At 36.0% G+C, this 25,905-nt stretch overlaps 1 protein-coding gene across 2 annotated transcripts in view; it reads left to right on the top strand.

Moving 5' to 3' along the window:
• Positions 1–25,905, top strand: part of NELL1 (neural EGFL like 1) — a 520,182-nt gene that overhangs the window by 481,064 nt on the left and 13,213 nt on the right. For both annotated transcript variants that reach the window (XM_087719035.1, XM_087719031.1), the window contains one exon: positions 22,765–22,958. In XM_087719035.1, the coding sequence (XP_087575161.1) occupies positions 22,765–22,958 (194 nt within the window). The remainder of the gene's footprint in view (positions 1–22,764; positions 22,959–25,905) is intronic.

Raw genomic sequence — 25,905 nt, 5'->3', positions numbered from 1 at the left:
ATTTTGCTGAATTATCATTTTACTGAAAGCAAAGCTCTCAGAATTAAACCAGCAGGATCTAAAGGATTTCAAGGTGGTATTCTTTCTTTCTCCAGAATTTTTTTAAAAAATGATTAATTTGCAGAACTATGTTAAAAAATGCAGGATTTTTTCCTGCATTCATTTCCCAAAATGCAAAGGCATCAACAATTTTCAATGAAAGAGCATTTTCAAAAGAAAAAAAAATTAAAATCTTCTTTGAGCCAAACTCACCTCCCAATGATTCACATGCACTTTCTTTTAGCGTTTTTTGGCAATATGGAAGTGATTTGATCATGGTTTATCAATGGCTAGAACAGATATGGTATTCTTTCTTCTTTCTTTCTTTCTTTAATGGAATTTGTATGCAGCCCACTCCCTAGGGACTAGCGGCTCACAACAAGTAAAAGCATTTAAAACATTCAAAATTACAGAATTAAAATCAACACAACATCCATTTCATCAAATGGGGCTGGAATAATCAACAGCCCCAGGCCTGCCGGAACAGCCAGGTCTTGGTCGCTTTACGGAAGGCTGCAAGAGTGGTGAGGGTCCGGATCTCAGCAGGTAGCTCATTCCACAAGGCCAGTGCAGCTATAGAGAAGGCCCTCCCTCGGGGAGCCGCCAACCTGCATTGTCTGGTCGACAGCACCCGGAGGAGGCCCAACCTGTGTGATCTTTTTGGTCGTTGGGAGGTAAATGGCAGGAAATCTGCCCTGATTATTAACCAGCTGGGTTAACAAAAAAATCCAGGATAGGAAAAAAAAATCATCATATGGCTTTCTCCAGTTCCTCTGTCAGATAAACAAATCTAGTCAACTTCCATCAAAATATTTTTGAAGCCTAGTCATGCTAGCAAGAAGGGATAAAAAATATGATTCAATCTATTGTAATTTGCTTCATGTATCCAAGAAATAGTTCATTGAAAATATGTCAGCATAATTTGTGATAAAGATTAATAGCTTTTTGGATAAGTAGCATGTACCTCCTTCCTTCACACTTTCTCTCTGTCCCTCCCTCATTCCCTCCCTCCCTCCCTCCCTCCCTCCCTCCCTCTCTCTCTCTCTCTCTCTCTCTCTCACACACACACACACACACACACACGCAGGCACACACAGACCATATAATATTGTAAGGGAAAGAAATACAGTAAAAGCAATATAATTCAGGTAGATAACTAAACAATTATGATTAATGACAAGATTTAAAATATTAAATGACTAATATATTCCATATGCAATTAAAGTCGGAATATTATAAGTCATTTTGTAGCCCATTTCTAAACAAGAGATGTCTTTAGTGATTTGTAAAAAAAAAATATGGTAACCCAACTGAGAACAAGAAGAGAAAAAAAGGAAAGCTATCAATAGTAAATATTAACATTGATTATTAAGTAAGGGTTTTTAGATTCTATTATCCTGCCTTTATTATTATTTTTTACAAAGAATTCAAGGCAGTGGACATACTTAAAATCTCTTATTCCTTTTTAGCAACAACCTTATGTTGTCTGATTTTTTATATTATGCTCCTTTAGTTCTATTACTAGAGCTTGTAGATTCTTTGTATTTTCAGAGTATCATCAGCATAGCATAGCATAGATATTGATGTTTCTTTCCTCTGATTTTAAAGCCACATTCACTTTGCAAACCCACAACAGGTACAAATCCACTGTTTGATGACCAACAAACAAACAAAAGCACAGGCAAAATAAATATGCAATTAAATAAAAACGTAATACTACACAGCAGTAATATTAATCTACAAAGAAGAATTCACCTTCCTAGTTCAAACTCAATCTCATACAGAAAATATTACTGTTCCAACCTCTCCTCACAGATACATAGACAAAAAGCATTCAACATATAGAGAAAACATGTTCCATAACATTGTAAAATAGTTGCCTGTAATGAATCTGGATATAGATGGAAGCTTGAACAACTGGCCCTGTGATGCAGCCATAACAAATCTAGAACTGACTACAGTTAAAACTGTAAAGATGAAAGTGGATTTTAGGAGGAACCCTTCTAATTTTACACCTCTTACTATATTTGACAGCACTGTATCAATGGTAGAGTCCTTCAAATTTTTGGGTTCTATAATCTCCCAGGACTTCAAATGGACACTTAACATTATTACCATAATTAAAAAGGCACTACAAAGAATGCTCCTCCTGCATCAACCCAGAAAATGCAGGAGCTGGAATTATTGAGTCTGTCATATGTACTTCTATAACTTTCTGGTTTGGTACAGCAACCAAACAGGACAAGTACAGACTCCATTGGATAATTAGGTAGGAGTGCAGCCAGTCTGCCTTCCATTGAGTACATGTACACTGCATGAGCCAGAAAGAGGGCTGAGAAGATACCTGCAGATCCCTTACATTCTGGACGCAAACTGTTTTAACTCTTCCACTTAGGATGGTGCTATAGGGCATTGCAGGACAAAATAACTAAACACAGGGACAGTTTTCCCCCTCAAGCTATCAGTGTGCTAAACATCTAATTCTCATAATGCTGTCTAATGTCTATGTGTATTTACCCAAGTAGTATGATTGTAGCATTAATATCATCCTTCTTATTTTCCCTTCTACTTATATTATTATGATGATTATCAACATATTAATATTATATAATGATATGATGGTGGTGGTGGTTATCATTATCCTGTTGCTTTGCATGTATACTGAGAGCTTCTTCAATGGAGACAAATTCTTTGTGTGTCTAATCACACTTGGCCAAATAAAGTATTCTAATTCTAGATGTTTGGGGTCTTATATAGATCTTGATAAAGGAAATCAAGAAAATGAGAGAAAGAAAAATCAGGAATCCACCAGATAAATCACATGAATCTTATTCTTGTGTAAAAGACTGGCATTTTCAACAAATTATTATCTAAACAAGCTTTTGCTTAACCTAGATATCAACACAGAGTGCATACTCTTCTGCTGACAAAGTAGAACAATGCATCTTTTTTCTTCCTATGTTTTTCCTGCAAGTGCAGAGTATGCTTTTCTCTGACCAAATGTTGATCCATTTCTTGTGAATTCACCAACTGGCTTGTCATGATGGCATGGGTTGATGGACAGTGACTGGTCCAAAGTCACCCAGCTGGCTTTCATGCCTAAGGTGGGACTAAAACTTACATCCTCCTGGTTTCCACTCTGATACCATAACCACTAGATCAATCTAGCTCTCAAACTATGTATGCACAACAGAAATGCTGTAGACACCTCAAATTTGCATACCATATTTTTAGAGTATAAGATGCATCTCCCCCCCTAAAAGAGTGTGGAAATGTTGGTGCATCTTATACACCGAATACAGCCATTTTTGACCTCCCAAAGCTTTGCCCCTCTATCCCATTTTTGCAAAAAAAATGTTCAATATTTTGCAAAAATTGAGGCATTTTTTCCTTCCCCCAGTCCCCAAAAGCACTCTGCAGGCTTCAGCAGGGCTGGGGGAAGACAAAAATGCCTTCATTTCTGGAAAAAAAATGGCTGTTTTTCTTACTTAGCTCTTCAAAACTTTTTTTTCTTACTTGCTTCTTTGAAATCTTGGTGCGTCTTATACACCGATGTGTTTTATAGTCCAAAAAATACGGTAAGTACATTTTTCTTTTTGGGAAAAATAGTTCAATGACCCAGAACATCCTTCATGGTCACCTAATGCTGGAAGATAATGGAATGAGGACTGAAGGTTAATAGAATTGAGAGTGGGTTCCACATTGCTTTTTTTTTATTTTCCATGTGTATTTCCCCCTTTTTTGATCTGCACAGTGATATGGAGGTTTATAAGATTAGCTACTTTTTTTTACCAGGTATAAAGTGTAAATAGAATATTAAATTAATGAGGTTATTTTAATTAAATAGCATTGCTAAGCCATCTGCTACTATATCCAGATGCCAGAGAGATTAAACTATGTTTTAGTTTCTACTTATTCTAGCCTCTTACAGGCATTAATTTTTGTAATAATTATAGCTATGTAATGATAAAACAAATTGTAACCATTTTAAAAGTATTTCAGATAATTTCTTTTCAAAGATGACTAAAGGAACAACTCACTGTTTCCGTATTGTAGTTCTATTGGCTTCCAAAATAGCTGTGCACTAAAGTAAAATATGAATATTGCAAAGACATATCTCTTCTGAAAATGTTTGGCAACATCAACATTGGTCTGAAAAAATGCATCAGTTAAGTATGTTTCCCTATTCACACTTATGATTGGCGAAATCCAAAAGAAAGACAAATGGTGGCATTCTCAGAGAAAAATATAATTCCACTGCAAAAGGTACCAGGATTCAGAATGATCATTGATCACTAGGATTTCTGAGACCTATCAAAGCCTTAGAAAATCATCACAAAGGACAAAATCAGTGAAGGATTGATGGCATCAAGTAACAGCTGAGACTTTGGCAAATAAGATCAGATTCATAAAATAACCCCAAGAGAACACGAATCATAAGTAGATGATTCAACATTATCAATCATGCTCAAACGTTTTAGTATTAATCTTTTAGCTTGCTGCTCTGCATTATCACCCTGCCAGTTACTATTACTGCTTTTTAACCCAAATAATGGGCAGTTTTGGCAGGATTTACTCCTAAGGTTTATGTTAGAGGTATCTCAATTTCTTACCATACCAGATTCCCCCCCCCCCCCCATGTTAAGTGGATTTGGTACTATTCTTATATACAATAAGTTGCATAGTATATGTGTAGATATATGTTTTACATGTTCATTGTCAATCATAGCAGCAAAAGCCACTTAAGAGCTTCCTTGTTAAGCTTGAGCTTCAAACAATTTTCTTCTTTGTTTAATGCCTGGAATAATTCCTATGGAAGCAGTTTGAATTGCAATTCTTATTAGATTTTATCCTGATTTTCTAATATATAAAAATCAAGGAAAAAAACATATTTAACTCCCCTGCCTCCTATTTTCCTCCTGTGAGGTGTATTGGGCCGAGAGTGACTAATCCTAAATCAACCAGCCAGTATTTGTTGTGTTGTGTTGTGTTTTGGTGAGGTGAAGTGAGATTATTTCAGCTAAACAAAAGGTAGAAATATGATGGATGTGATTAGCATGATAATAAGAATCAAGTACATAATATAATGAAGGAAGTGACCTTCTATTGCCTGTATGAGTGGAATAACCCTTATAATTAATTTAACCTTTGTACTGTTATAAATATGTGCACGCATCTATAACGACTTGTGTGTATTGTCTATCTCATAGGGCTGCCCCAAGCCATTTTGTTGCCTGAAGTGGAACAGAAAATGAGATTTTTCCTCTTGAGGCTAACATTTATAGTACTCAAAGCCATATATATATATATATATATATATATATATATATATATATATATATATATATATATATATATATATATATATATATATATATATATATATATATATATATATATATATATATATATATATATATATATATATATATATATATATATATATATATATATACTTAAAGTCACAACCCCTGGTATGCCCAAGTGTGGGAGGAAGGTCACACTTCCACTCTCTGTCATTAGGCTCGTCACAAGAGTCCATCCAGACAGAAACCCAATATTTTTACTGTTGCCTTTGTTATATTTGTGTTTTTATTTGTGCTGATAAATAAATAAAGGAAGACTAGTATAGATCTATTTCAAGCTATTTAGCTCTCATCAGCTAGCCATATCCTTACTGGGATTCGAACCTGTGCTCTATTGCCTTCCCAGGCAGGGAGTTAACCATTTGAGCTACAGAGAACGACTCCTTTTATCAGCCAGCCAGGGTGGGAGGTATATACTTAAAGTCACAACCCCTGGTATGCCCAAGTGTGGGAGGAAGGTCACACTTCCACTCTCTGTCATTAGGCTCGTCACAAGAGTCCATCCAGACAGAAACCCAATATTTTTACTGTTGCCTTTGTTATATTTGTGTTTTTATTTGTGCTGATAAATAAATAAAGGAAGACTAGTATAGATCTATTTCAAGCTATTTAGCTCTCATCAGCTAGCCATATCCTTACTGGGATTCGAACCTGTGCTCTATTGCCTTCCCAGGCAGGGAGTTAACCATTTGAGCTACAGAGAACGACTCCTTTTATCAGCCAGCCAGGGTGGGAGGTATATACTTAAAGTCACAACCCCTGGTATGCCCAAGTGTGGGAGGAAGGTCACACTTCCACTCTCTGTCATTAGGCTCGTCACAAGAGTCCATCCAGACAGAAACCCAATATTTTTACTGTTGCCTTTGTTATATTTGTGTTTTTATTTGTGCTGATAAATAAATAAAGGAAGACTAGTATAGATCTATTTCAAGCTATTTAGCTCTCATCAGCTAGCCATATCCTTACTCTATTGCCTTCCCTGCCTGGGAAGGCAATAGAGCACAGGTTCGAATCCCAGTAAGGATATGGCTAGCTGATGAGAGCTAAATAGCTTGAAATAGATCTATACTAGTCTTCCTTTATTTATTTATCAGCACAAATAAAAACACAAATATAACAAAGGCAACAGTAAAAATATTGGGTTTCTGTCTGGATGGACTCTTGTGACGAGCCTAATGACAGAGAGTGGAAGTGTGACCTTCCTCCCACACTTGGGCATACCAGGGGTTGTGACTTTAAGTATATACCTCCCACCCTGGCTGGCTGATAAAAGGAGTCGTTCTCTGTAGCTCAAATGGTTAACTCCCTGCCTGGGAAGGCAATAGAGCACAGGTTCGAATCCCAGTAAGGATATGGCTAGCTGATGAGAGCTAAATAGCTTGAAATAGATCTATACTAGTCTTCCTTTATTTATTTATCAGCACAAATAAAAACATATATATATATATATATATATATATATATATATATATATATATGTATGTATGTATGTATGTATGTATGTATGTATGTATGTATGTATGTATGTACGCACGCACGCACGCACGCACGCACCCATCAGCAGTTCTAGGAAATGCTAGAAATTAAAATATTATGATGGTAATAATTTGTTGCCCATTCAGATCACTAGAATTATCTGGCTCATCCAGCTTAATGGTTGAGGTAATTAATTAAATAATGCCTTGATCAGAGAAAGAACCTTAATATAGGAAATGTTTACCATTACAAAGGAAGGGACATTCTTTTGGGTAAGCATAATGAGATGAATTCTGAACTGCACTGTGAAATCCTCTTTAACAATGCCAAATAAAACCATGCTTACTACCTTAAAAAGCTGATTCTTTCTCCAAGAATCTGGATAAGGGAAAGCTGGAGCCCAATGACTGTAACTTTGTGTATGAGGGGGCATAATTGAGCCTGCTGGGTATTATTTTTGTGTAGGGCAGAAAACAGTTTTCATACTGTGTTCTGCTTGTTTTTGTTGTTATTGTAAGAGGCCCATGTTTACAGCACATAAAATAGATGGTCATGTCAGTCTTTTAAATCAGTAAATAAAGTCATAAAACCACAGGCACTCCTATTCTAGGAGATACAAAAAGGCCATCCCATTCCATATTCTGATGTTTTTGATGCCGAGATATCTGTCCCCACTCCAAACCCAGGAAATACTGTATTTTCTGGGCCTAGTCATCAAAACACTACTATTTTTTTTTTGTAATATAAAGAGCATTCATTAGTCTCAGACAATTTTTCCTACCATAGCAGTTTCTTGACATGTGGGCACTACAGTTTGAGAACTTCCAGTTATCCCCAGCAGATTAAGAATAGGTAGATGGTACAGAATATTCTGCATAAATGTACCTATTTTAAAAGTTTCAAATATTTTCTGTTAAGATATCAGAAATATTATATATTTAAGCTTTCGTTCAATAGGTATGTTTGACAGAAAGTGAATAATTTAATTTTTCATCATTCTCTTCACATTGTATCAGTTATTGTAACTTATTTTAATAGGATTAATGTTTGTATTCTAATCCAAATAATTTACTGCAATCAAAGTGTTCCTAGGATTATAATTTTACTAAGGATTACTGTCAGAATTGAAACTCACTGAATATATTGTATGTGAATATGCAGTATATAGAATTGCAGTCATATTTACATTTTCTCGCATCAAATAGTTCTCACAAGGACCTCAGCAATAGCAGTTTTCCATTTTGTAGGAACTAGAAGGATGTTATTATTTTATTATGTATATTATTTTAAATTCAGGTATCAGTATATCTCACTTTGTTTTTTAAATTATCATGCAATTTAAGCAATAAGCTGCAATTTAAAAGAGAGCATCTAATGTCTACGGATATTTTAAATACAACAGCATTAAAGGTTTCCTGACTTATTTCAGAGCTTCTAAAACCATACCAGTTATTTTAAAATGTGCTATCACTGTGGAGTCCTTGCTGTCCTCTGAACTTGGTTCTTTGCTTACAGACATTTCATTACTCAACTAGATAACCTCATCAGTGCTAGTATGGGTGAGTGGGTAACAGAAGTGGCTTGCTCCTGGTTCGGCCTGGTTCAGCCAAACCAGTTGTGGAATTCAGGCGGGGTTGCAGAACCGGCAGTGACACAGGCCTGCCACACCCCCGAATTGGTTCACTCACGACTGCCATTTTGTGCAGTTCGAGTGCACTGCGAGTGTGCAGTTCACTGTTAACTGTTCTGCGCACATGCGAAAAACAATTTACATTGAACAGTGCACGTGCACGGGTTGCAAAACTGTAGTAAAACCGGTAGCAACCCACCCCTGGTGGGTAAGAGTGGGGAGGAAGTAAGACATCCTTGAAGAAGTGTGACAAGCTTCTGAAATGAATGGTGTATTATCAACTGCTCTTGTAGTATGATACAAGCTAAATAAAAATGTATAAAAAGGACTGTGGAATGAAAAGAAATGTTTGCTTTAAACAGGCATTCACTTTCTAATTAGGAATTATAAAATATATCCATTTGCAGGCAATATATTTAGAAGTTCCAATTATATGCCCTATTGGAATTAATTAAATATATCTGGAATGAGTATTAATTCTGTCTAAAATATCCTCAAAATATTAATAAAAGTAAAGAAAGAAATCTGGATGATCATATTACACTCTTAGAAAATAAATGTATAAATCATATTTTAACGCTGCTTTCACTGAAGTGCATATAATTGGTATACTTAAAACCTGGCATCTAAAGTAATCAATGTATTCCAGAAAACTGACTAATTAAAGACTGGTCATAAATCTCCCCCTTCTCATGCATAAAACAATACCTATCAACCTTCCCCGAACTGGACTCTTCTCTGTGTTAGACTGTAGCTGTCCAAATATCCAGAAATATTCCCGAAGAACTGTTGGATGGAATGGATACATCTGCCCTTTATAGTTAAAAAAAATCCAAATATGGGTAAATTACCATGGGTAGTTAAATCATCTCTGAAGACAGATAATAACAGCAGTAGAAGTAAGTTCTTTTGTTGTTGTATTTCATCAATAGTTTCCAATACTCATTTCCTATAAGTCCCATTGTTGTCACTGTAGGCATTTCTCCATCCCAAGCAGGCAAGGTGGACTCAGCCTTCCATCCTTTTGAGGTGGGTAAAATGAAGATTCAGATTGTGTTTGGGGCAATATGCTGACTCTGTAAACAGCTTAGAGAGGGCTATAAAAGCACTATAAAATGGTATATAAGTCTAAGTGCTATTGCTATTCACAAAGTATTTTAAAAATTTTATGTATGGCCAAGTTGAAAATAACTATTGTAATGGAATTGAGTTGAAATTGTGATATATGGATGAGTTTTCTTTTCTTTCACTGACTCCAAAATAACTCTGAAAGTTTTCCAAAATTATCTACTTTGATTAATTACTGTAATTGAAATGTGAAAATATGCCTTGTTATAATGATTGAATTGCCATACATTTTCTTAATGCTGGTCAAGAAAAATGTTTTTCAGTTCTAGACAGTTCATTCTTTATTCCACATATAATATAGGCAGAGGCCATTTCCCCTCACTCATCTCACTCTTCCTCTCCCAAATCTACAGAATTGCTTACCACTTTATTGTGGCAGGGGAAAAATAGGAGCTCTGGACTGTGATGAAAGCTCATGTCTGTTCCCCATTATAGTGTATTCCCAAAGGCTCTTTTCCTCCAGGGATTAAGAGGATTTATCTGTGGACCATCAGTTCCCGCAACCATCCCTACCTTGCCAGCAGGCATTTGAGACAGTCCCTCATTTTTTCTTTATTCATCACTGTTAAAAGATTTCAGAGTTTGTCTTCAGTTCTAAAGCAGCCATCAATTGATTGCAGAAACCAGACAGAGGAAGAAAAGAGGGTGGGAATTCATCCCTTTCATCTTCCCGTGCACCACAAACCTACAGAATTGTAGTCAGAAAGAATAGTGATACTGAAGTGGCACATGTTTGCCAAATTCAATCCCACAGGAATCATGGCTCTTGTATTTTGGATGCCTTCTGTAAATTAGGCCTCTTGAGGAAGGTTGATTCAAAAATTATTGCTCTGCGATGCATTGTTTCACCCAAATGAAGATTTGAAAGTATCAATTAACTATTTAACTAGGCACAATAGAGCATTAGTAGTATATAGATTCTCCTCCTCCTCCCCCTCTTCTTACTTCTCATCACAATTTGCACAGATAAATAGATGAATTTTATCAATAATGTTAGTCATTTTGAAAAGCATTCATTTGAATTTTTAATTTTGGAATGGGGAAAACAAAGTTTTTGATGAATGTGTTTTCACATAGTAATTATGCTTTCTGGAATTGTTTCATTAGAAAGAGTTGTTGTTCTCAGTTTTTGGCAGCTTCATCTCCCAAAAGTTCCTTTTTGGCAGCCAACAAACGAGGCATAATTAAATCTTTACTGAAGTGAACTATTTAATTCTGTAGTGCAAAGGGATGACAAAATGACATTTTAAGGACAGGCTTATTTTCATTGCTTGAACTAGTTTCTTTTGATTGTTCAATTTACTATTTTTAAGTGAATGAATATCAATATTCAAATATAGGTGAGATTTCTTATCCTAGGCCTTTTATATTTTGGTAGAACTGTAGTACTGTTAAACAATCTAGCTTTTCAGTTTACCTGACCTCTGATTCTTTATGCAGATTTTATCATAACTTTGGAATGCCTCGAGCAATTTCAACCAAACTAGATACATAGATGACTTACTTTAGAAACAAACATTGTGGGTGTAAGGCCCCCCAACACTCCTCAGGCAGAGGTGAGTTCCTACTGGTTCGCATCAGTTTGGGCAAACTGGTAGTGGTAATTGGGCCTGGTTAGTCAAACCAGTAGGGACAGCAGACTGGCCATGCCCCTGAACTGGTCCCCAGATCGCTGCTAGCTCGCTCACCCAATGCATCCATCAGAAGGCACCAAAAAGTCCTCAGCCAGTGAGAAGAAATCTGTGCATGCGCAAAGATGGCAGCGACCGAAGGCGCAGCTGGCATGAGCTGCGGGCCTGCCGTGGGGAGGTGAGGAGTGGCTCACCCAGGTAGCTTCTGCAATGGCTGTGGGAGGAGTGCCCCTTCTTGCCTCTAATGGCTGGCATGCTGACCCAGGCTGGCTGGGTTTCTTCCCTATCCCAAAAGTGTCAAAAAGTCCCAATTTTTTTTGCAACTGGTCTGATGGGCATGGCTTGGTGGGTGGTCATGTGACAGTGACTGTGACTATGTATGTGTGTGTGTCAGTGATAGTTGGCCATGCCCACTCAGTCACATGCCCCCCATCCACATCCACCAAACCAGTGGTGAAAATTTTTGAAGCCCACCACTGCTCTCAGGGTGTGTGTTCTGATAAGATACAACCTGTTGTGCCTTAAAATGGCTTCTACCCTACTGCTGTAAAATGGCTTCTACTGTACAGTGCTGTGAGTTGCCATGGTAATGACTTCACAGTACTCCGCAAGGGGGTTCCCTCTGGTAAGGGGAAAAATTCAACATTACAAAATTACGTTTGGTCCAGGATTATTTTTGACGACAAATGTATGAATTAGGGTAAATAAATACCCAGGTAATTCCAGGTTATAGGCTTGTAATATAATAAGTTTATGCTTTTAATAGTGAATTTTTTGATGACTCAGATTTAGGCCATATTGTAGTAATACATTCACTGGAGTATAGTCACATACCTGAAAAGCAGAGAATAGTACAGCATAGCTGTAAATTGTATTTTTAATCTTCATACTGAGAAGTTTATTTATATAGCATCACTACTTCATGAATTTTGGATCAGCTCTACTAACAAATGATTGAAAGAACAAACCACAAGGCTTGCCTGTTTCTCCCAGGGGTAAATTAGCTTTTGATTTTGCTCTAAGTGGCAAAATGTTTTATTTTTTTATTTGATTTTTATAGCGGCCCATCTCAGCAAGTAACTTTGGCCCATGTATATCATAAAATTAAAAAACAAAAACAAATTTAAATCAGTGAAAAATAAATACAATTGCTGAGTAGAACTGCAGTCATGGGTATTATTTATTACATGTGTTATATATACTTATATACGCAGTTCAACAATTACCTGATCTTTACAGTAATGGATATTTCGTGTGTGTGTGTGTGTGTGTGTGTGTGTGTGTGTGTGTGTGTGTGTGTTCTCTCACTCTCTTGCTGCTACAAATTATAAAAGCATGTAGAGCTGGTCTTGGGGTTGCTTTTAAAAGAATTGCTCAGTCCTGAAAAAAATGGAAAGCGGGAAAAATAAAGTAAATACACTTATGTAGAATACACTAATATGCCTGGATAGTGTTTGGGATGAGATAGTACAGAGAGAAATTCTGACACACTTTCGAGTTCCTGATATTCTATCTTACAACAACATTCCTGGTATTGCTGTTCCTTCTGTTGCTTGATCTTGCTTCTCATGATAGGCTGACACAGGAAGCTGTCAAAGGGAAATCTGTTGCAGGTTGGAAGTCTGAAATGGTTTTTTTAAAACTAGACATGATTGAGATGGCTAGATTCAAGTGACTTGAATCGAGCAGAAAAACTGGGTTACTGAGCTATGCAAAGGTGAGCCAGATAAATAGCTGCACTAGGGATGAAGCATGTTCATGAGGCACAGCTGCAAATTATTTGCAGGAGATAATATATTCATAGCCATGATTCAAAATAAAAGCTTAGTAAAATATATTAAGGTTCTGATTAAGTTAGATTTTCTATCATTCTAGAGTCTTTGAATCTTCTCATCAGTGGGACTCAGTGGAAATCGACTAATGGAAACCTATAGCCTGATGAATGTACACAGCTTTGATCATCTTCCTCTTGCAGAATATTTCCTTTTTAAAAAAATATATGACTATTTTTAATTAGAGAGACAGCTTGGACTAGTGGTTAAGTCATAGGATAGAAACAGGGAGATCATGAGTTTTAGTCCCGCTTTAGCCATGAAAACTAGCTGAGTGACCTTGAGCCAATCATACTCACTCATACCAACTCACCTCACAGGTTTGTTCCTGTGGGGAAAACAGGAGGAAGTAAGTGAGGTGAATATGTTCACCACCTTGAGTTTTTTGTAAAAATAAAATAGGTGAGAAATGAATAAAATAAATAACTAAATTGCTGGAATTCCAAGAATTCAATTAGGGTTGCTTGGTAGCTCTTGGTATTTTAACAACTCTGCAAAAAAACAGGTTTGAAAATAAGGTGTTTTGTGATAAGAACTTTAAAGAAAAGAAAATGAAGCTAACTGTGACACATTGAATTCATTTGGGATAAAGCAAGCAGAAAAGTCAATAGAGTGTCCTATTAAGTCAGAAACATGTTATCTAGATGAAGGATTCTTGTCAGTTTGGCCAAAGTTAATGGCTTATAATGACTCATTCACTAGCTAATTGTTTACATTTGAATGTCTCCAAAGTCACAACTGGGTACTACTTGCATTAAAAGTCATTAAGTTATAATAGACTTTCTGAGTCCTCAGAACTTTTCATCAAGATTTATACTGTATTATTTTTTAAAAAAATACTGAGTGTCAAAAAAATGCATTTGGTGATCAAACTAGTCTTGAGGTCTCAAGTTCTCCTTAATGATTCAGAAATAACTAAATCACATTACCTTTCAACAATCACATAGTTTGTATTAGGAATGGAGAAATCAATCTTTATGAACCTTAGATATATTCATTCAGTCATAACTCTATTTCCTCTAGTTTGTGCATTTGTCTGCAAATGGAAAGAGCATGAACATTCATATTTTACATATAATTTTCTCACAGATAACTTTGGTACCCAATTTTCTCTACTATACATATATTATACACCCCATTTCTTTTTCTTTTTGTACTTAAATTGAAAACGGCATTGCAAAATTTGGAAAAATGATCAGTATGAAGAATAATGGCATTCTCGTCTGCGAGATGCATTGGGAAGTTTAAATAAGTTTTGCAATCCAAATAGAATTTTTTCTCATTATTAGAGGGCCCACAAGCCATACTACCAATTGTGATAAGAACGCTAATCTGATAGTCATTTACTTGTATGTGTGCTAACTGAACTCGATGGATTGTATATCTGAATAGGCATACTAGGATTTGCACTCTGTCATCTAAATTATAGCTGAGCTGAAGTCTTGCGAGCTAGTTTTCTGTGGAAATTTACTTTTTTTTGACAAACAAGAAGAACCTTTGCTAAATAGAGATACAATTTACATGAAAATCAAAAGCATTATAGTCTCAGACATGAAGTCTGGAACACAATCTTTAATCAAGCTACATCTCAGCCGAAATTAGTCATTGTGATACTGAATACTTCATTTCTTCAGATGATTTCAGCTTTATTCAGGAATAAGTATATGTAGGGTCCAAATGAGGAAGGAGAGAAAAATATGTTATTTACTTAAAATCTGTTTATATCAATTTTTTCTAATTGCGAGCCCAATTAGCATTAAACCTATCCCTTCATCATTTTTGTACTATTTAAGAATTTGAAAATTTTCTCAGATTACATAAGTAAATCTGTTGTTTTCTTTTCCATTCCCTGAAATGGTTTATAATTTTGTAAATGTACTTCCACGGAATACACCCAAATTTATAAGAAATACAGTGACTAATATTGTACAGAGCATGTACATATTTTATTCCAGATATTTACTTTTAAGCACACTATATCTGCTTTCACATTGTAACTGTAAGAGTTCCTAACCCGCTTGAACTAGTGAGCATATTTGCAGTTTCAGAAATATTCTAGTTTCTATAATGCAGGGGTGTCAAACTGGCAGCCCACAGGCCAAATGTGTTACACACAGGCCACACCCACCCAAGCTCTGTGAAGGGAAAAAACATTGTGATACATCACATGACTGCAATGTGATGCAACAGGTTTTTTCACCTGTGCCATAATGTATGGTCAATATAAAAAAATATCTATATGCAAGAAATAAAACAAAACACCATGTTGCAATCACCTACAGAATGCTTCTGGGTTCCATCTTGAGTCCAAGGGCATGGTTAGAAATTTAGAGCATTCTTTAGATGTTTTGCATTTTGCTAACTTTTTTCTCTTGTGCTGATATTGTCTCTAATTTTGTGGCATTTTGAAAAGCAGGTGCTTTTTTAAAAAAAAAATCTGGCTCCTGGGCTGTTTAGGGATTTATAGACTATTATCCACAGATTGAATTAGGTAGTCACAGGTTACCAGTGCAGCATTTTAAGAAACCATGGTAGATGATGCCATTGAGCTGTACCAATTAGGTTAACAGGCAGCTTTGTTCTACGCTATTTACAGTACATTCAAAGGCAGCCTTTATAGATTATGTTGCTGTGAGTTTTTAAGGCAAGCTTTCAAAGTCAGGAAGGAACATTCATTCATTCATTCATTCATTCATTCATTCATTCATTCATTCATTCATTCATTCATTCATTCATTCATTTATTCATTCATTCATTTTCTAAAATTTCTTTCTTCTTTATCCTGCCTTTATTATTGTTATAAATAAGTCAAGATAGCAAATATATGCATAGTACTTCCCTTTCCAATTTCTCCTACCAAAATAGATTAGGACTGAAAGACTGGTACAAAGATCTATTTATCTATTCCTATATATACAAAAATCATTCGTCAGTTTCCTCTGTGACAGTTCCTTACATCACAACAGCATGTTAGAATCATATATGGTTGCATTAAATACATAAATTGTTACGAGCCTAAATAAAATAATGTCAGAATTGGTCATTTTACAAATTTGGCATAATTTAGTGGGAATTGTTTATGTACTTTAGTAGGAGGTCATAGGGATTTATGAAAATAGAAAGCTTCTTTTTCTTTGGGTATTTTATAATTAAGTTGGGTTTTGCAGGGCAAACAGGTCTGTTCCCTTGAGAATATGAATAATGTTCATTTCCATAATTGCCAACACCTGGTTTAACATAAATTTGTTAATATGCATGAAAGCCAAATTCAAATCTGTGTCACAAGTAAAGTGTACTATCTGGAACTTTGTACATTATATGATCATTTAAACTCTTACACCTGTCTACCTGTGAACTATGAAATCTGATCTATCTATATTTTAACCCTGCTGCATTCAACATGCACAGCAATAAATAAATAAAAGTAATCCTTAATTAGGAAGAATGAAGTCTATCTGTGATGAAGAGAAGATTACATGGCATTTATTTTTCTTAGTTTGAATAGTAAATGAAGGACTGTTTGAAAATATACATAATAACAATACCTTCATTTGAACTTCTTTTTTAAAGGCATTGATTTTTCTAACTATTTAAACATGACCTTAATTTATTCAATGTTTTCTTTGGATTGTGTTCTTGCACCTAAGACATAGTACAACATGAAATTTAATTTTAAGCACTTGGACTCCGTTGAAAAGGAAGCTTTTTTTGTTCAAGATGCATTGAGCAGAGGTGGCGCAGTGGTTAAATGCAGCACTGCAGGCTACTTCAGCTGACTGCAGTTTTGCAGTTCGGCTGTTCAAATCTCACCGGCTCAGGGTTGACTCAGCCTTCCATCCTTCCGAGGTGGGTAAAATGAGGACCCGGATTGTTGTTGGGGGCAATATGCTGACTCTGTAAACCGCTTAGAGAGGGCTGAAAGCCCTATGAAGCGGTATATAAGTCTAACTGCTATTGCTATGTTTTTTTAGGTTGTAAACCAGAGGTGGTATTCAACAGGTTCTAACCAATTCTGGAGAACCAGTAGTGGACATTTTGAATAGTTCAGACAACTTGTAAATACCACGTCTGACTGGCCCCATCCCCATCTATTCTTTGCTGATTGGGAGAAAATGGGGATTTTGGAGTAACTTTCCCCTGGAATAGTGAGGGAATGGAGATTTTACAGTATCCTTTCCTGCCACGCCCACCAAAGAACCAGTAGTAAAAAAAATTGAATCCCACCTCTGTTGTAAACTAAAATAAGAGTTTACTTTCATGGAGTTTACTTTCAAGAAATGCAGATTGACATTGATTTAAAATATATCCAAATTATGCCTATTTTTCTTGTTAGAAATAAAACAGTATGACTATTATCAGGAAGATCTTCCCGGAATATGGAAACATTATTGTAAGGCAGTGATGGGATACGACCGGTATGCCCAGTCGTATCCCACCACTGCTGGGAGCACCAGGTACTATTCTGGTATGGTGCTCTGGAGGGCCGACCCACCCGCCTACTCTCCTTACCAGTAGTTGAGCTGATCAGGGGTTTTGCACATGCTCACGGAGTGTACGACACCTGCGTGGCCGGAGCATCATGGAGCCATCACAGAGCGTTGTGGGTGATAGGTATGCATGTGCATGCTGCGTCCGCTGCGCATATGCATATGGTGGATGCGCAGCCTTGTTGCACTGTACCGGTTGCACCGGGATCTTGAACCCACTACTGTTGTAAGGTATATTGCAAACTATATTTTAAGTTGTGTGAGAGTTTGTGTGTGAGGGTTTGCATCCATGTGTAGGCAGACTTTATTTACACAGAATTGACCAGGTTATGTGTGGCAGTTGAATTGATCTGTTTGCATCACTTCCAATGAATCTCCCTAAGTACTTTTTTTCAAGCCACAAATCAAAAGAAAGTAAACATAACCTCTGCTCTAGTAGGTAAAATAGAGAAACCATATAAATATATGGGTAGAATAGCATCTATATCAGAAGAGAAAGGTCAGTCTTAATATATTTATGCATTTTAATCATGTATTTATGTGCCCTATAGTGTCTGGCTCATATTGATTATGCACTCAGATGTCCATCAAAACTGACCACAGCCTGGATAATGGATAATTTATTTATTCATAAAATGGTAAAAATGCCAGGTCTGAATTAACACTGTTTCCAGGCTGTTTCTCTGGCATGCTGGCAAAAGGGCCTATATTGGACAGAACTTGTCATTTATTGCAAACAACATGAGTAGGTGACTAAGCAAGTAAGCAAATTTATTGTTGCAACTACAGATCATTATATAGGAATGCTATAAAACAGAATCATATAACAACAAAACAATGAAACGATAAAATAAAGTAATAGAAATATTAGATATAAAAAGGTTACAACAAAATTAAGCTACAACTAAGAACGTACAGCTGAGCAAAATTAGCAGCTTGCTTGCTGATAGTTGGAAACACATCTTGCAAAGAGATAATTCAATTTCTCAAGGTCAGAGCCCTTGAGTTCATCTGCCATTAATAATTTGACCCTGATCACAATACAGAGAGTCTGAGACAGAAAAGGAAAAATAATATTAAATCCAGTGTCTAAAAAGTCTAATCTCAAGTAGAGAGACCAGTGGAATGTCATCCTATTAACTACCAGCATCTCTGTCTAATCTGGATTTAATTCCACTTTACTTATTCATATCCAATGCCTTCTCAAACTTCAGCAATGGCCAATGTAATTGACTGCTTCTTTGGAGTGAGGTGGCAAGGTGCTGAAAAACAAGGCTTTGTCGACATACTGATAACATCTCATATGATTAGCCCTCCCTCCCCATGAGGAAATATTTCAGCTGGTCCAGAATGCAATGACATGGGCAGTGAGAAACATGTTTAGGTGTGTCCATGTAATTGGATTGCTTGCTGGTTTGCTTCCAAGTGCAATTCAAGTGAAGAGAAGGACCAGGATAGCAGTCTTCCAATATTTGAGTGGCTGCCACAGAGAGGAAGGGGTCAAGCTATTTTCCAAAGCACCTGAAGGCCAGACAAGTAATTATGGATGGAAACTGAACATGGAGAGATTCAACCTGGAAATAAGAAGAATTTTTCTGACAGTGAGAACAATCAACCATATGGAACAGCTTGCCTTTGGAAGTTGTGGAAGCTTCATCACTGGAGGCTTTCGAGAAGAAACTGAACTGCCATCTGTCAGAAATGGCATAGGGTCTCCTGCTTGGGTGGGTGGGGGGTTGGACCTACAAGGTATCTTCCAGCTCTGTTAATCTGTAGTATATGCTTATTGGTACCTATAAAGCCCTACCTGGCTTAGGGCCTGGTTACTTGAAGGATGATCTGTCTTCCTGTCTGACTCTATCTGGCAGGACTGATACACTCTGGGTTCCATTGATTAAACAATGCCACCTATCAGACCCCTGAAGTGCACCTTTTGTGTAGCAATGCTTACCCTCTGCAGTGAGTCCTCTCCCCAATCCAAATGGACCCTCACCCTACCATCATTTTCAAGGAAACTAAAAATCTGGCTCTTCACCCAGGGAGAATGACTAACACCCCTTTCTTCCTTTTTTGATACCCTCCACGGTTGGTTTCTTACCATTATTGTTCCTTCGTCTTGTGCTGGTTTTGTTTTGTTCTTTGTTTTTAAATGTTTTTAATAATTGTAACCTGCCCAGAGTAGCTGAAAGTCAGGCAGCATATAAATGTAAGAAATGATAAAATAATTGGCTCTTATTACACACCCCGGGTTAATAGTTTCAAACAGGAGTGCCCTTGTGCAACTTTCTTGGGAGATTGTGGACCATCACAAAATACCAGTAGACCAGAACTAGTAGGGCTTCCTTCCTTATAGCCAATTTGTGGCAAAAGTGACACATCAACCTGACCAAAGTTTTCTTGTAAATGTATTCCATCTTGAAAACTCAAGTGAATTGATCCAAATAATTGATACCCTCAGATGTACCTAGAATTGCGAAGGTGCTTTCTTTATTACTGCTTTAGCCACAAATAATTAGAACAATAATGTCCTAATTCTTCCAGGTCAAGGGCAGGTTATTTATTATTTGACTTTATTTTTGCAGGTGGGGGGCAGGCAAGCCTTTTCAGAAGGAAGAATTTAGTAACTGCCATAAACATGAAGCTGGTCATTGTGTGACTGACTTAAACAGGCTGGAATGTTAAGATTTATAACCCTTATTTCTCTAGATATCCTGTTCCCATCTTGGGGATTCACAATAGGGGAAGCAATAGGAGAAGCTGTTGTCACAGTTACATTTTCAATATTTTGTCCCATCATTAGAATCCAAATAAATGTAGGTCCATCCTATAAGTTCAGCAAGTCATGATGATTTCTATATTGTCTCAGTTCCTATCAATAAACTATTAAGAATGAATTTCATCATTCCTTAAGAAAAAGACTTTTATTTACATGATACACATAATGCATTTGTTTGAAATTTAGTATGATTATCGATCAAAAGACTGTTTTTAAAGTACTTATAATGTTTGGGAACTATTTTATTAGTTTATTTTCTGAAAAACACAAAATAACAAAAAGTATCTGGTTCTTTTCCTATGCCAGATTATGAAGAAACAAAGATCTTGTTTCTCTGTTGTCTCCTGAGGTAGGCCTAGGGTTGTACTGGATTAATTCCAGAAAAACGTGGATGGGATAGAATCATCTTCCAAGCTCTGGATGAGCTTCCTAAACTGTAACAAATGGTTTAGTCATACTGCTTATATGCCTATAATTGGAACTCTTAATTAGAGTTGCCATCTCTCTTAGAGAAAGAATCATTTTCATTTGCTTGCTTAGTTTAAATTCATAAATGCAGATTTAAAGATATACATTGATTATGACAAAGGAACGATCTCCCCGTGGAGATTCGGACCCTCACCACCCTTCAGGCTTTCCGTAAAGCCGTTAAGACCTGGCTGTTCCAGCAGGCCTGGGGCTGTTGAGTTCCATCCCCTACTCGAATTGGTGTGCTTGTTGAGACCTTTTAAATTGTTTTGTATTGTTGTCTGTTTCTGTTGCCTTCTCTTTTGTATTGTCTCCCCCCACCTCCCTTGGTTTTGTTAGCCACCCTGAGTCCCTCGGGAATAGGGCGGCATAAAAGTCGAATAAAACCTAAACCTAAACCGATTAAAGGTACATGAAATTGGGAGGCAGTTTTGTAATACAAGGGTCCACAACTCCCAGTCTGTGACCCAGTGCCAGCCACAGCACTTTTGGAACTGCAATGCGGAAGTTTGTTGGTGAGTGCATACATGTGCACGACTCTGCATTTGTGAAAGTGGTGTGTGCACACAAAACCATTCCCTTCCCCACCACTTCCTCTCCCTGTCCAACAAGTCCAAGTTTCTATCCAAGTCAGAAAGGTTAGCGACCACTGTTGTAAAGCAATCCTGTGAAATCCTACCTTTGGGAAACTTTTTTCTTCTACAACTTCCACTTAACATTCTAGATCTCAATTAAGAATCTGTCTTCTAGGCATCTGTAAGTAAAATATCTTCCTATGACTTTGCTACTTTTCATGCCACCCTATCTAGAAAAGAAAATGTTAGACTATTGAGATTGATTTGTATTGCTTTTGTGGGAAGATTTGTCTGCTCTCTTCTGTGAGAAGAGATCTATATTGGTTCTATTTCATACTTTATAATTTCCTAGAACAATAACATCAGCTCTCAATATTCACAGTCTGAAATTTGTAAATAAGGCTTCAGTTGCACAATGTTGATAGTGAGTGGCTCTTGCCTGAAATATAAGTGTTACTTCACTAATGTTGTCTGATTGGATCTACACCAGTTTGCCTGTATCACTTAAATAAGAGAGCTAAGAAGGCATTAGAAATAATCTGAGCTGTGGAATTTTGTAAGTTTAGAACATTTGCTCCTTTTGCCCTTAAAATAGACAGTTTGCCCTCAAAATAGACATTTTTTAAAATTTTCTGCATGAACAATTCAGCAAGCAGAAATAAATACACTTATTGTTTACATGAATAGTGTGGCTGTGTGAACAGTAGGGCCATAGGGGTTTGTGTATATAAATTTGCATTCCCAGAAATAATGAAGAAAGGAAGCTCTGAAGAGAAGAATGCCTATGAGTGAAAGAATAATATAATCAAAATGTATCCCAATTTTTACACAAGAAGGAAAGAAACCAATTTCATTATCTTTTAAAATTACAAATCATTCCTGATTTCTTTATTTTCCTTTTTTATAATATGTGAAAATGTTGTGATTATGATTAGCAAGGAGTTAGGACAATGTTTTTTCTGTCCTTGTTTTGCTTGAAAAATATGATACAGTGAATCAATTAAATAAATGAAATTTTCTTTTAGTTATTTATTTATTTGTTTGTTTGTTTGTTTGTTTGTTTTAGATTTCAAGGAATAGTTACTCTGGTAGTCACATCAATGTTTAAGCATTCATGAATACTGTGTCATTAGATTTTTATTAGTGTTATTTCTATTATAGTAATGCAATTTCTTTATTCTGTTACAATTTGACTTGAGGAATATCTATTTTCTCTCACATTAAGATGGCTGGAGAAAAAGTGTACCTTCAAATGATATGAATTTTAATTCTACAATATTTCAAATAACTGTTTGACATTCCCAGGGGAAGGAGCATTTTTTCAGGTTTGTCTAATAATGTATCTCTCTTCTGCAGATATTGATGAATGTGCCTTAAAGACTCACACTTGTTGGAATGATTCTGCCTGTGTAAACTTGGCAGGGGGATTTGATTGCCTCTGTCCATCTGGACCTTCCTGTACAGGTGATTGCCCTCATGAAGGGGGGCTGAAAAGGAATGGCCAAGTATGGACATTGAAGAAAGACAGATGTTCTGTTTGCTCCTGCAAGGTAAGTTCCTATGAAGTTTGCTAAACATTCATACCGTGATTTGGAAAGCCATAGTTCTTTTAACCATGGAATTTTAAATAGGTTATGATTTCCTGGATTCACATCATTCCTAAATAAACTTTTATGAAATACAGAGACTGAGTTCATAGACCATACAATATACTGATCCAGAATTCAAAAAATCATCTGTAGCTTCCTCAGTATATTTGCAAAGGGAATATGCTAGATCTGGTTATTTGTTTGTTTGTTTGTTTGTTTGTTTGTTTATATTTTGCAAACCACCCAAGTCACAATTTTCCTCAATTCATGAAGTCTGTGAATATCTATCTCAAAATATTTATGTCAATAATATCATCTTGAATTGGCCACATTGTTTCTAACTCAATAGCAATTTGTTGGGATTACATACCTGTATTTTTCAGAGTATAAAATGCACCAGAGTATAAGACGCAGCAAGATTTTGAAGAGGGAAATTTTAAAAAAATTGCAATCTGCACACTTCCCAAAAACAGCTCATTTTTCATGAAAACGGGCCCAAATAGCCTTTAGGGAGGTGCAGTGTGCTGCTGCGGGGGGAGGCCAAAAATGAGCAAAACATGGCCCATTTTTGTTTTTAAAAAGGGCATGGATAGCCTTTAGGAAGCTTATAGAGTGCTCCTGGGGGCTGAGGAAGATATAATTGAGCAAAAAACAGGCCATTTTTTAAAATTATTTCTGCCCTTCCCATCTCCCAGGAACTCTCTAAAATCTTCCTAGAGGCTATCCACGGCCATTTTGGTGAAGGAGTGGGGTTTCAGGAGGCAAAAAATACTGTATTCAGTGTATAAGAGGCACCCAGATTTTCAGGCTCTTTTTTGAGGGAAAAAGGTGTGTCTTATACTCTGAAAAATAAAGTACATGTTTTTCTTGCCATTTGGTGCATTAGAGAATTATGAAGAAACTACCAAACTACACTAATTACAACACTTTAAATTATGAAGTTATTACCAAATTGGGAGCTGACGTCGCAATGACATAACATGAGAGTTTGGAGCTCCAAGATTGCAGTCGATACTTTTGCCACTGGACAGTCCTTTTGGACCTCAACCGCCCAAAAGAGATGGTGACAGGGAAGAGTACATCCTGCTGATTTCAGGGATACCACAAAGTCCCTGACAAAAAAATAAACAAAGAGAGAAGAAAATTGTTGATACTGACAGTAAACTGAGCGTGGTTGGAAATGGAAAGAGTGGAATATGGAAAGGGTAGATAGATGGACTGGAGCTCTACCCCAGATATCAAAGTATAGAAGAAGAAAAGAGAGAAGAATTGATAGAACTAAGGAGAGAAATCTTATCAGAAGCACTAGTGATAACCAAAGATAAGCTGATTGAAGAAGCAGATGGAGGGTTTCAAGCTTATACAAGATATGCAATAAGCAATAAGTTGCAAAGGGAAGTCCATACAAAAGTTACTAAGGAAATAACCAGAATATTAATGCCACAAATGGCAAGAGACATAAGACTGCACTATTACTGGAAAGACACAGGTTGATGTAATGAAAGCTTATAATAAAAAATTAACTCAAATTTAGTTAAATTTAAAGCATTATGTATAAAATGAAGTGATAATGGATATAGTTAAATAAATGATTGATAATGATAATAATGCATATATATGTATTGGTTTGATAAGAGGAAATTTGATATAAATTGCAAATGGTGACTACGAAAGGAAGTTTAGAAACTCTGTTATTAAATATAACCAATTTTTATTTAGAACATGTTATAAAGATGTAATGTTACTGGATGATATTGAGAAAAGCTAATTATGTGGTTTTGCTTTAAATCTGGAATATTTTATATAAAAGGACATAAAAACAATTATAGTTAAATGAAGGTTGAGATATGATGATAGTAATATATATAAAAATATATTTGATTTAAAATATATGATTTGATATGAATTGTAGGTGATGACTGTGGAAGGGATGTATGGAAGTTTTTGGTAACAATCGACACAATTTTTACAATTTGTAATGGAAGATGGTTTTTTGGGGGGGGGTTGTCTGTGTTTATTCAAAAATAAAAAAAAAATATTTAAAAAATGAAGTGATTACCATCTTTTCCCAAAAATAAGACTTCCCTGGATAATAAGCCCAATTGGGCTTTTGAGTGCATGCGCTAAAATAAGCTCTCCCCGAAAATATTGCAACACAGCAGTGGCCATGAGGTGACCATGTTCGCCGCCTCCTGCACCTCAAAAATAATAAGACTTCCCCAAAAATAATGCTTATTTCAGAGGTCAAAAGAAAATAAGACCCTGTTTTATTTTCAAGGAAACACAGTAATTGAATCAAGAGATTACAAATAATTCTAGTAAATTATGTATTTTTTCCTGCTGCAAAATGATTAAAATGCAGTCCTCTGCCTTTCACATAGAATAAAATCTAATAAAATGTTCAAGGAACAGGTCCCAGCTTATGAAAATTTCTGTGAAATCTCTAATTGACTATTACAACTGCATGTATGTAGAAAAAGATAGCCAATCCCTTGTTGATACTATCCAATGGCCTAAAATTGAGATATATGAAAAATAGCTTTTCTTCCTTTACTAGAAAAGTGAAGGACAAGAAATTATTGCAGCTATACAATCTTATAACTATTCAGTTTGAGTCAGCTTAGATTTAATTAATTACTAAATAAAAAGTATTTTTTCCTATTCATGAGGGCAAAATATTTACTAAACATTAAAACTAACCTCATAATTAATTAACTGCTAATAATATTTGCTGCCTTTGATAACCTGAGACAGATTTATTTTACACTCTCAAAGAGCATTCTTCAAATCATATGAAATGATCATGATCATGATCATGATAATTAGATGTAGCAAGACTTCTCTTTAAGACTATTGGTTATAGTTGTTTTCATGGGCTAAATGCAGGAAGTCTAGGTTTTAGCATTAA

This window comes from Thamnophis sirtalis, unplaced genomic scaffold (assembly GCF_051295495.1).
Source record: "Thamnophis sirtalis isolate CommonGarterSnake01/CBP01778 unplaced genomic scaffold, rThaSir2_p1.2 scaffold_1, whole genome shotgun sequence".
NCBI lineage: Eukaryota > Metazoa > Chordata > Lepidosauria > Squamata > Natricidae > Thamnophis > Thamnophis sirtalis.
This window is presented reverse-complemented; position numbering and strand designations above follow the sequence as displayed.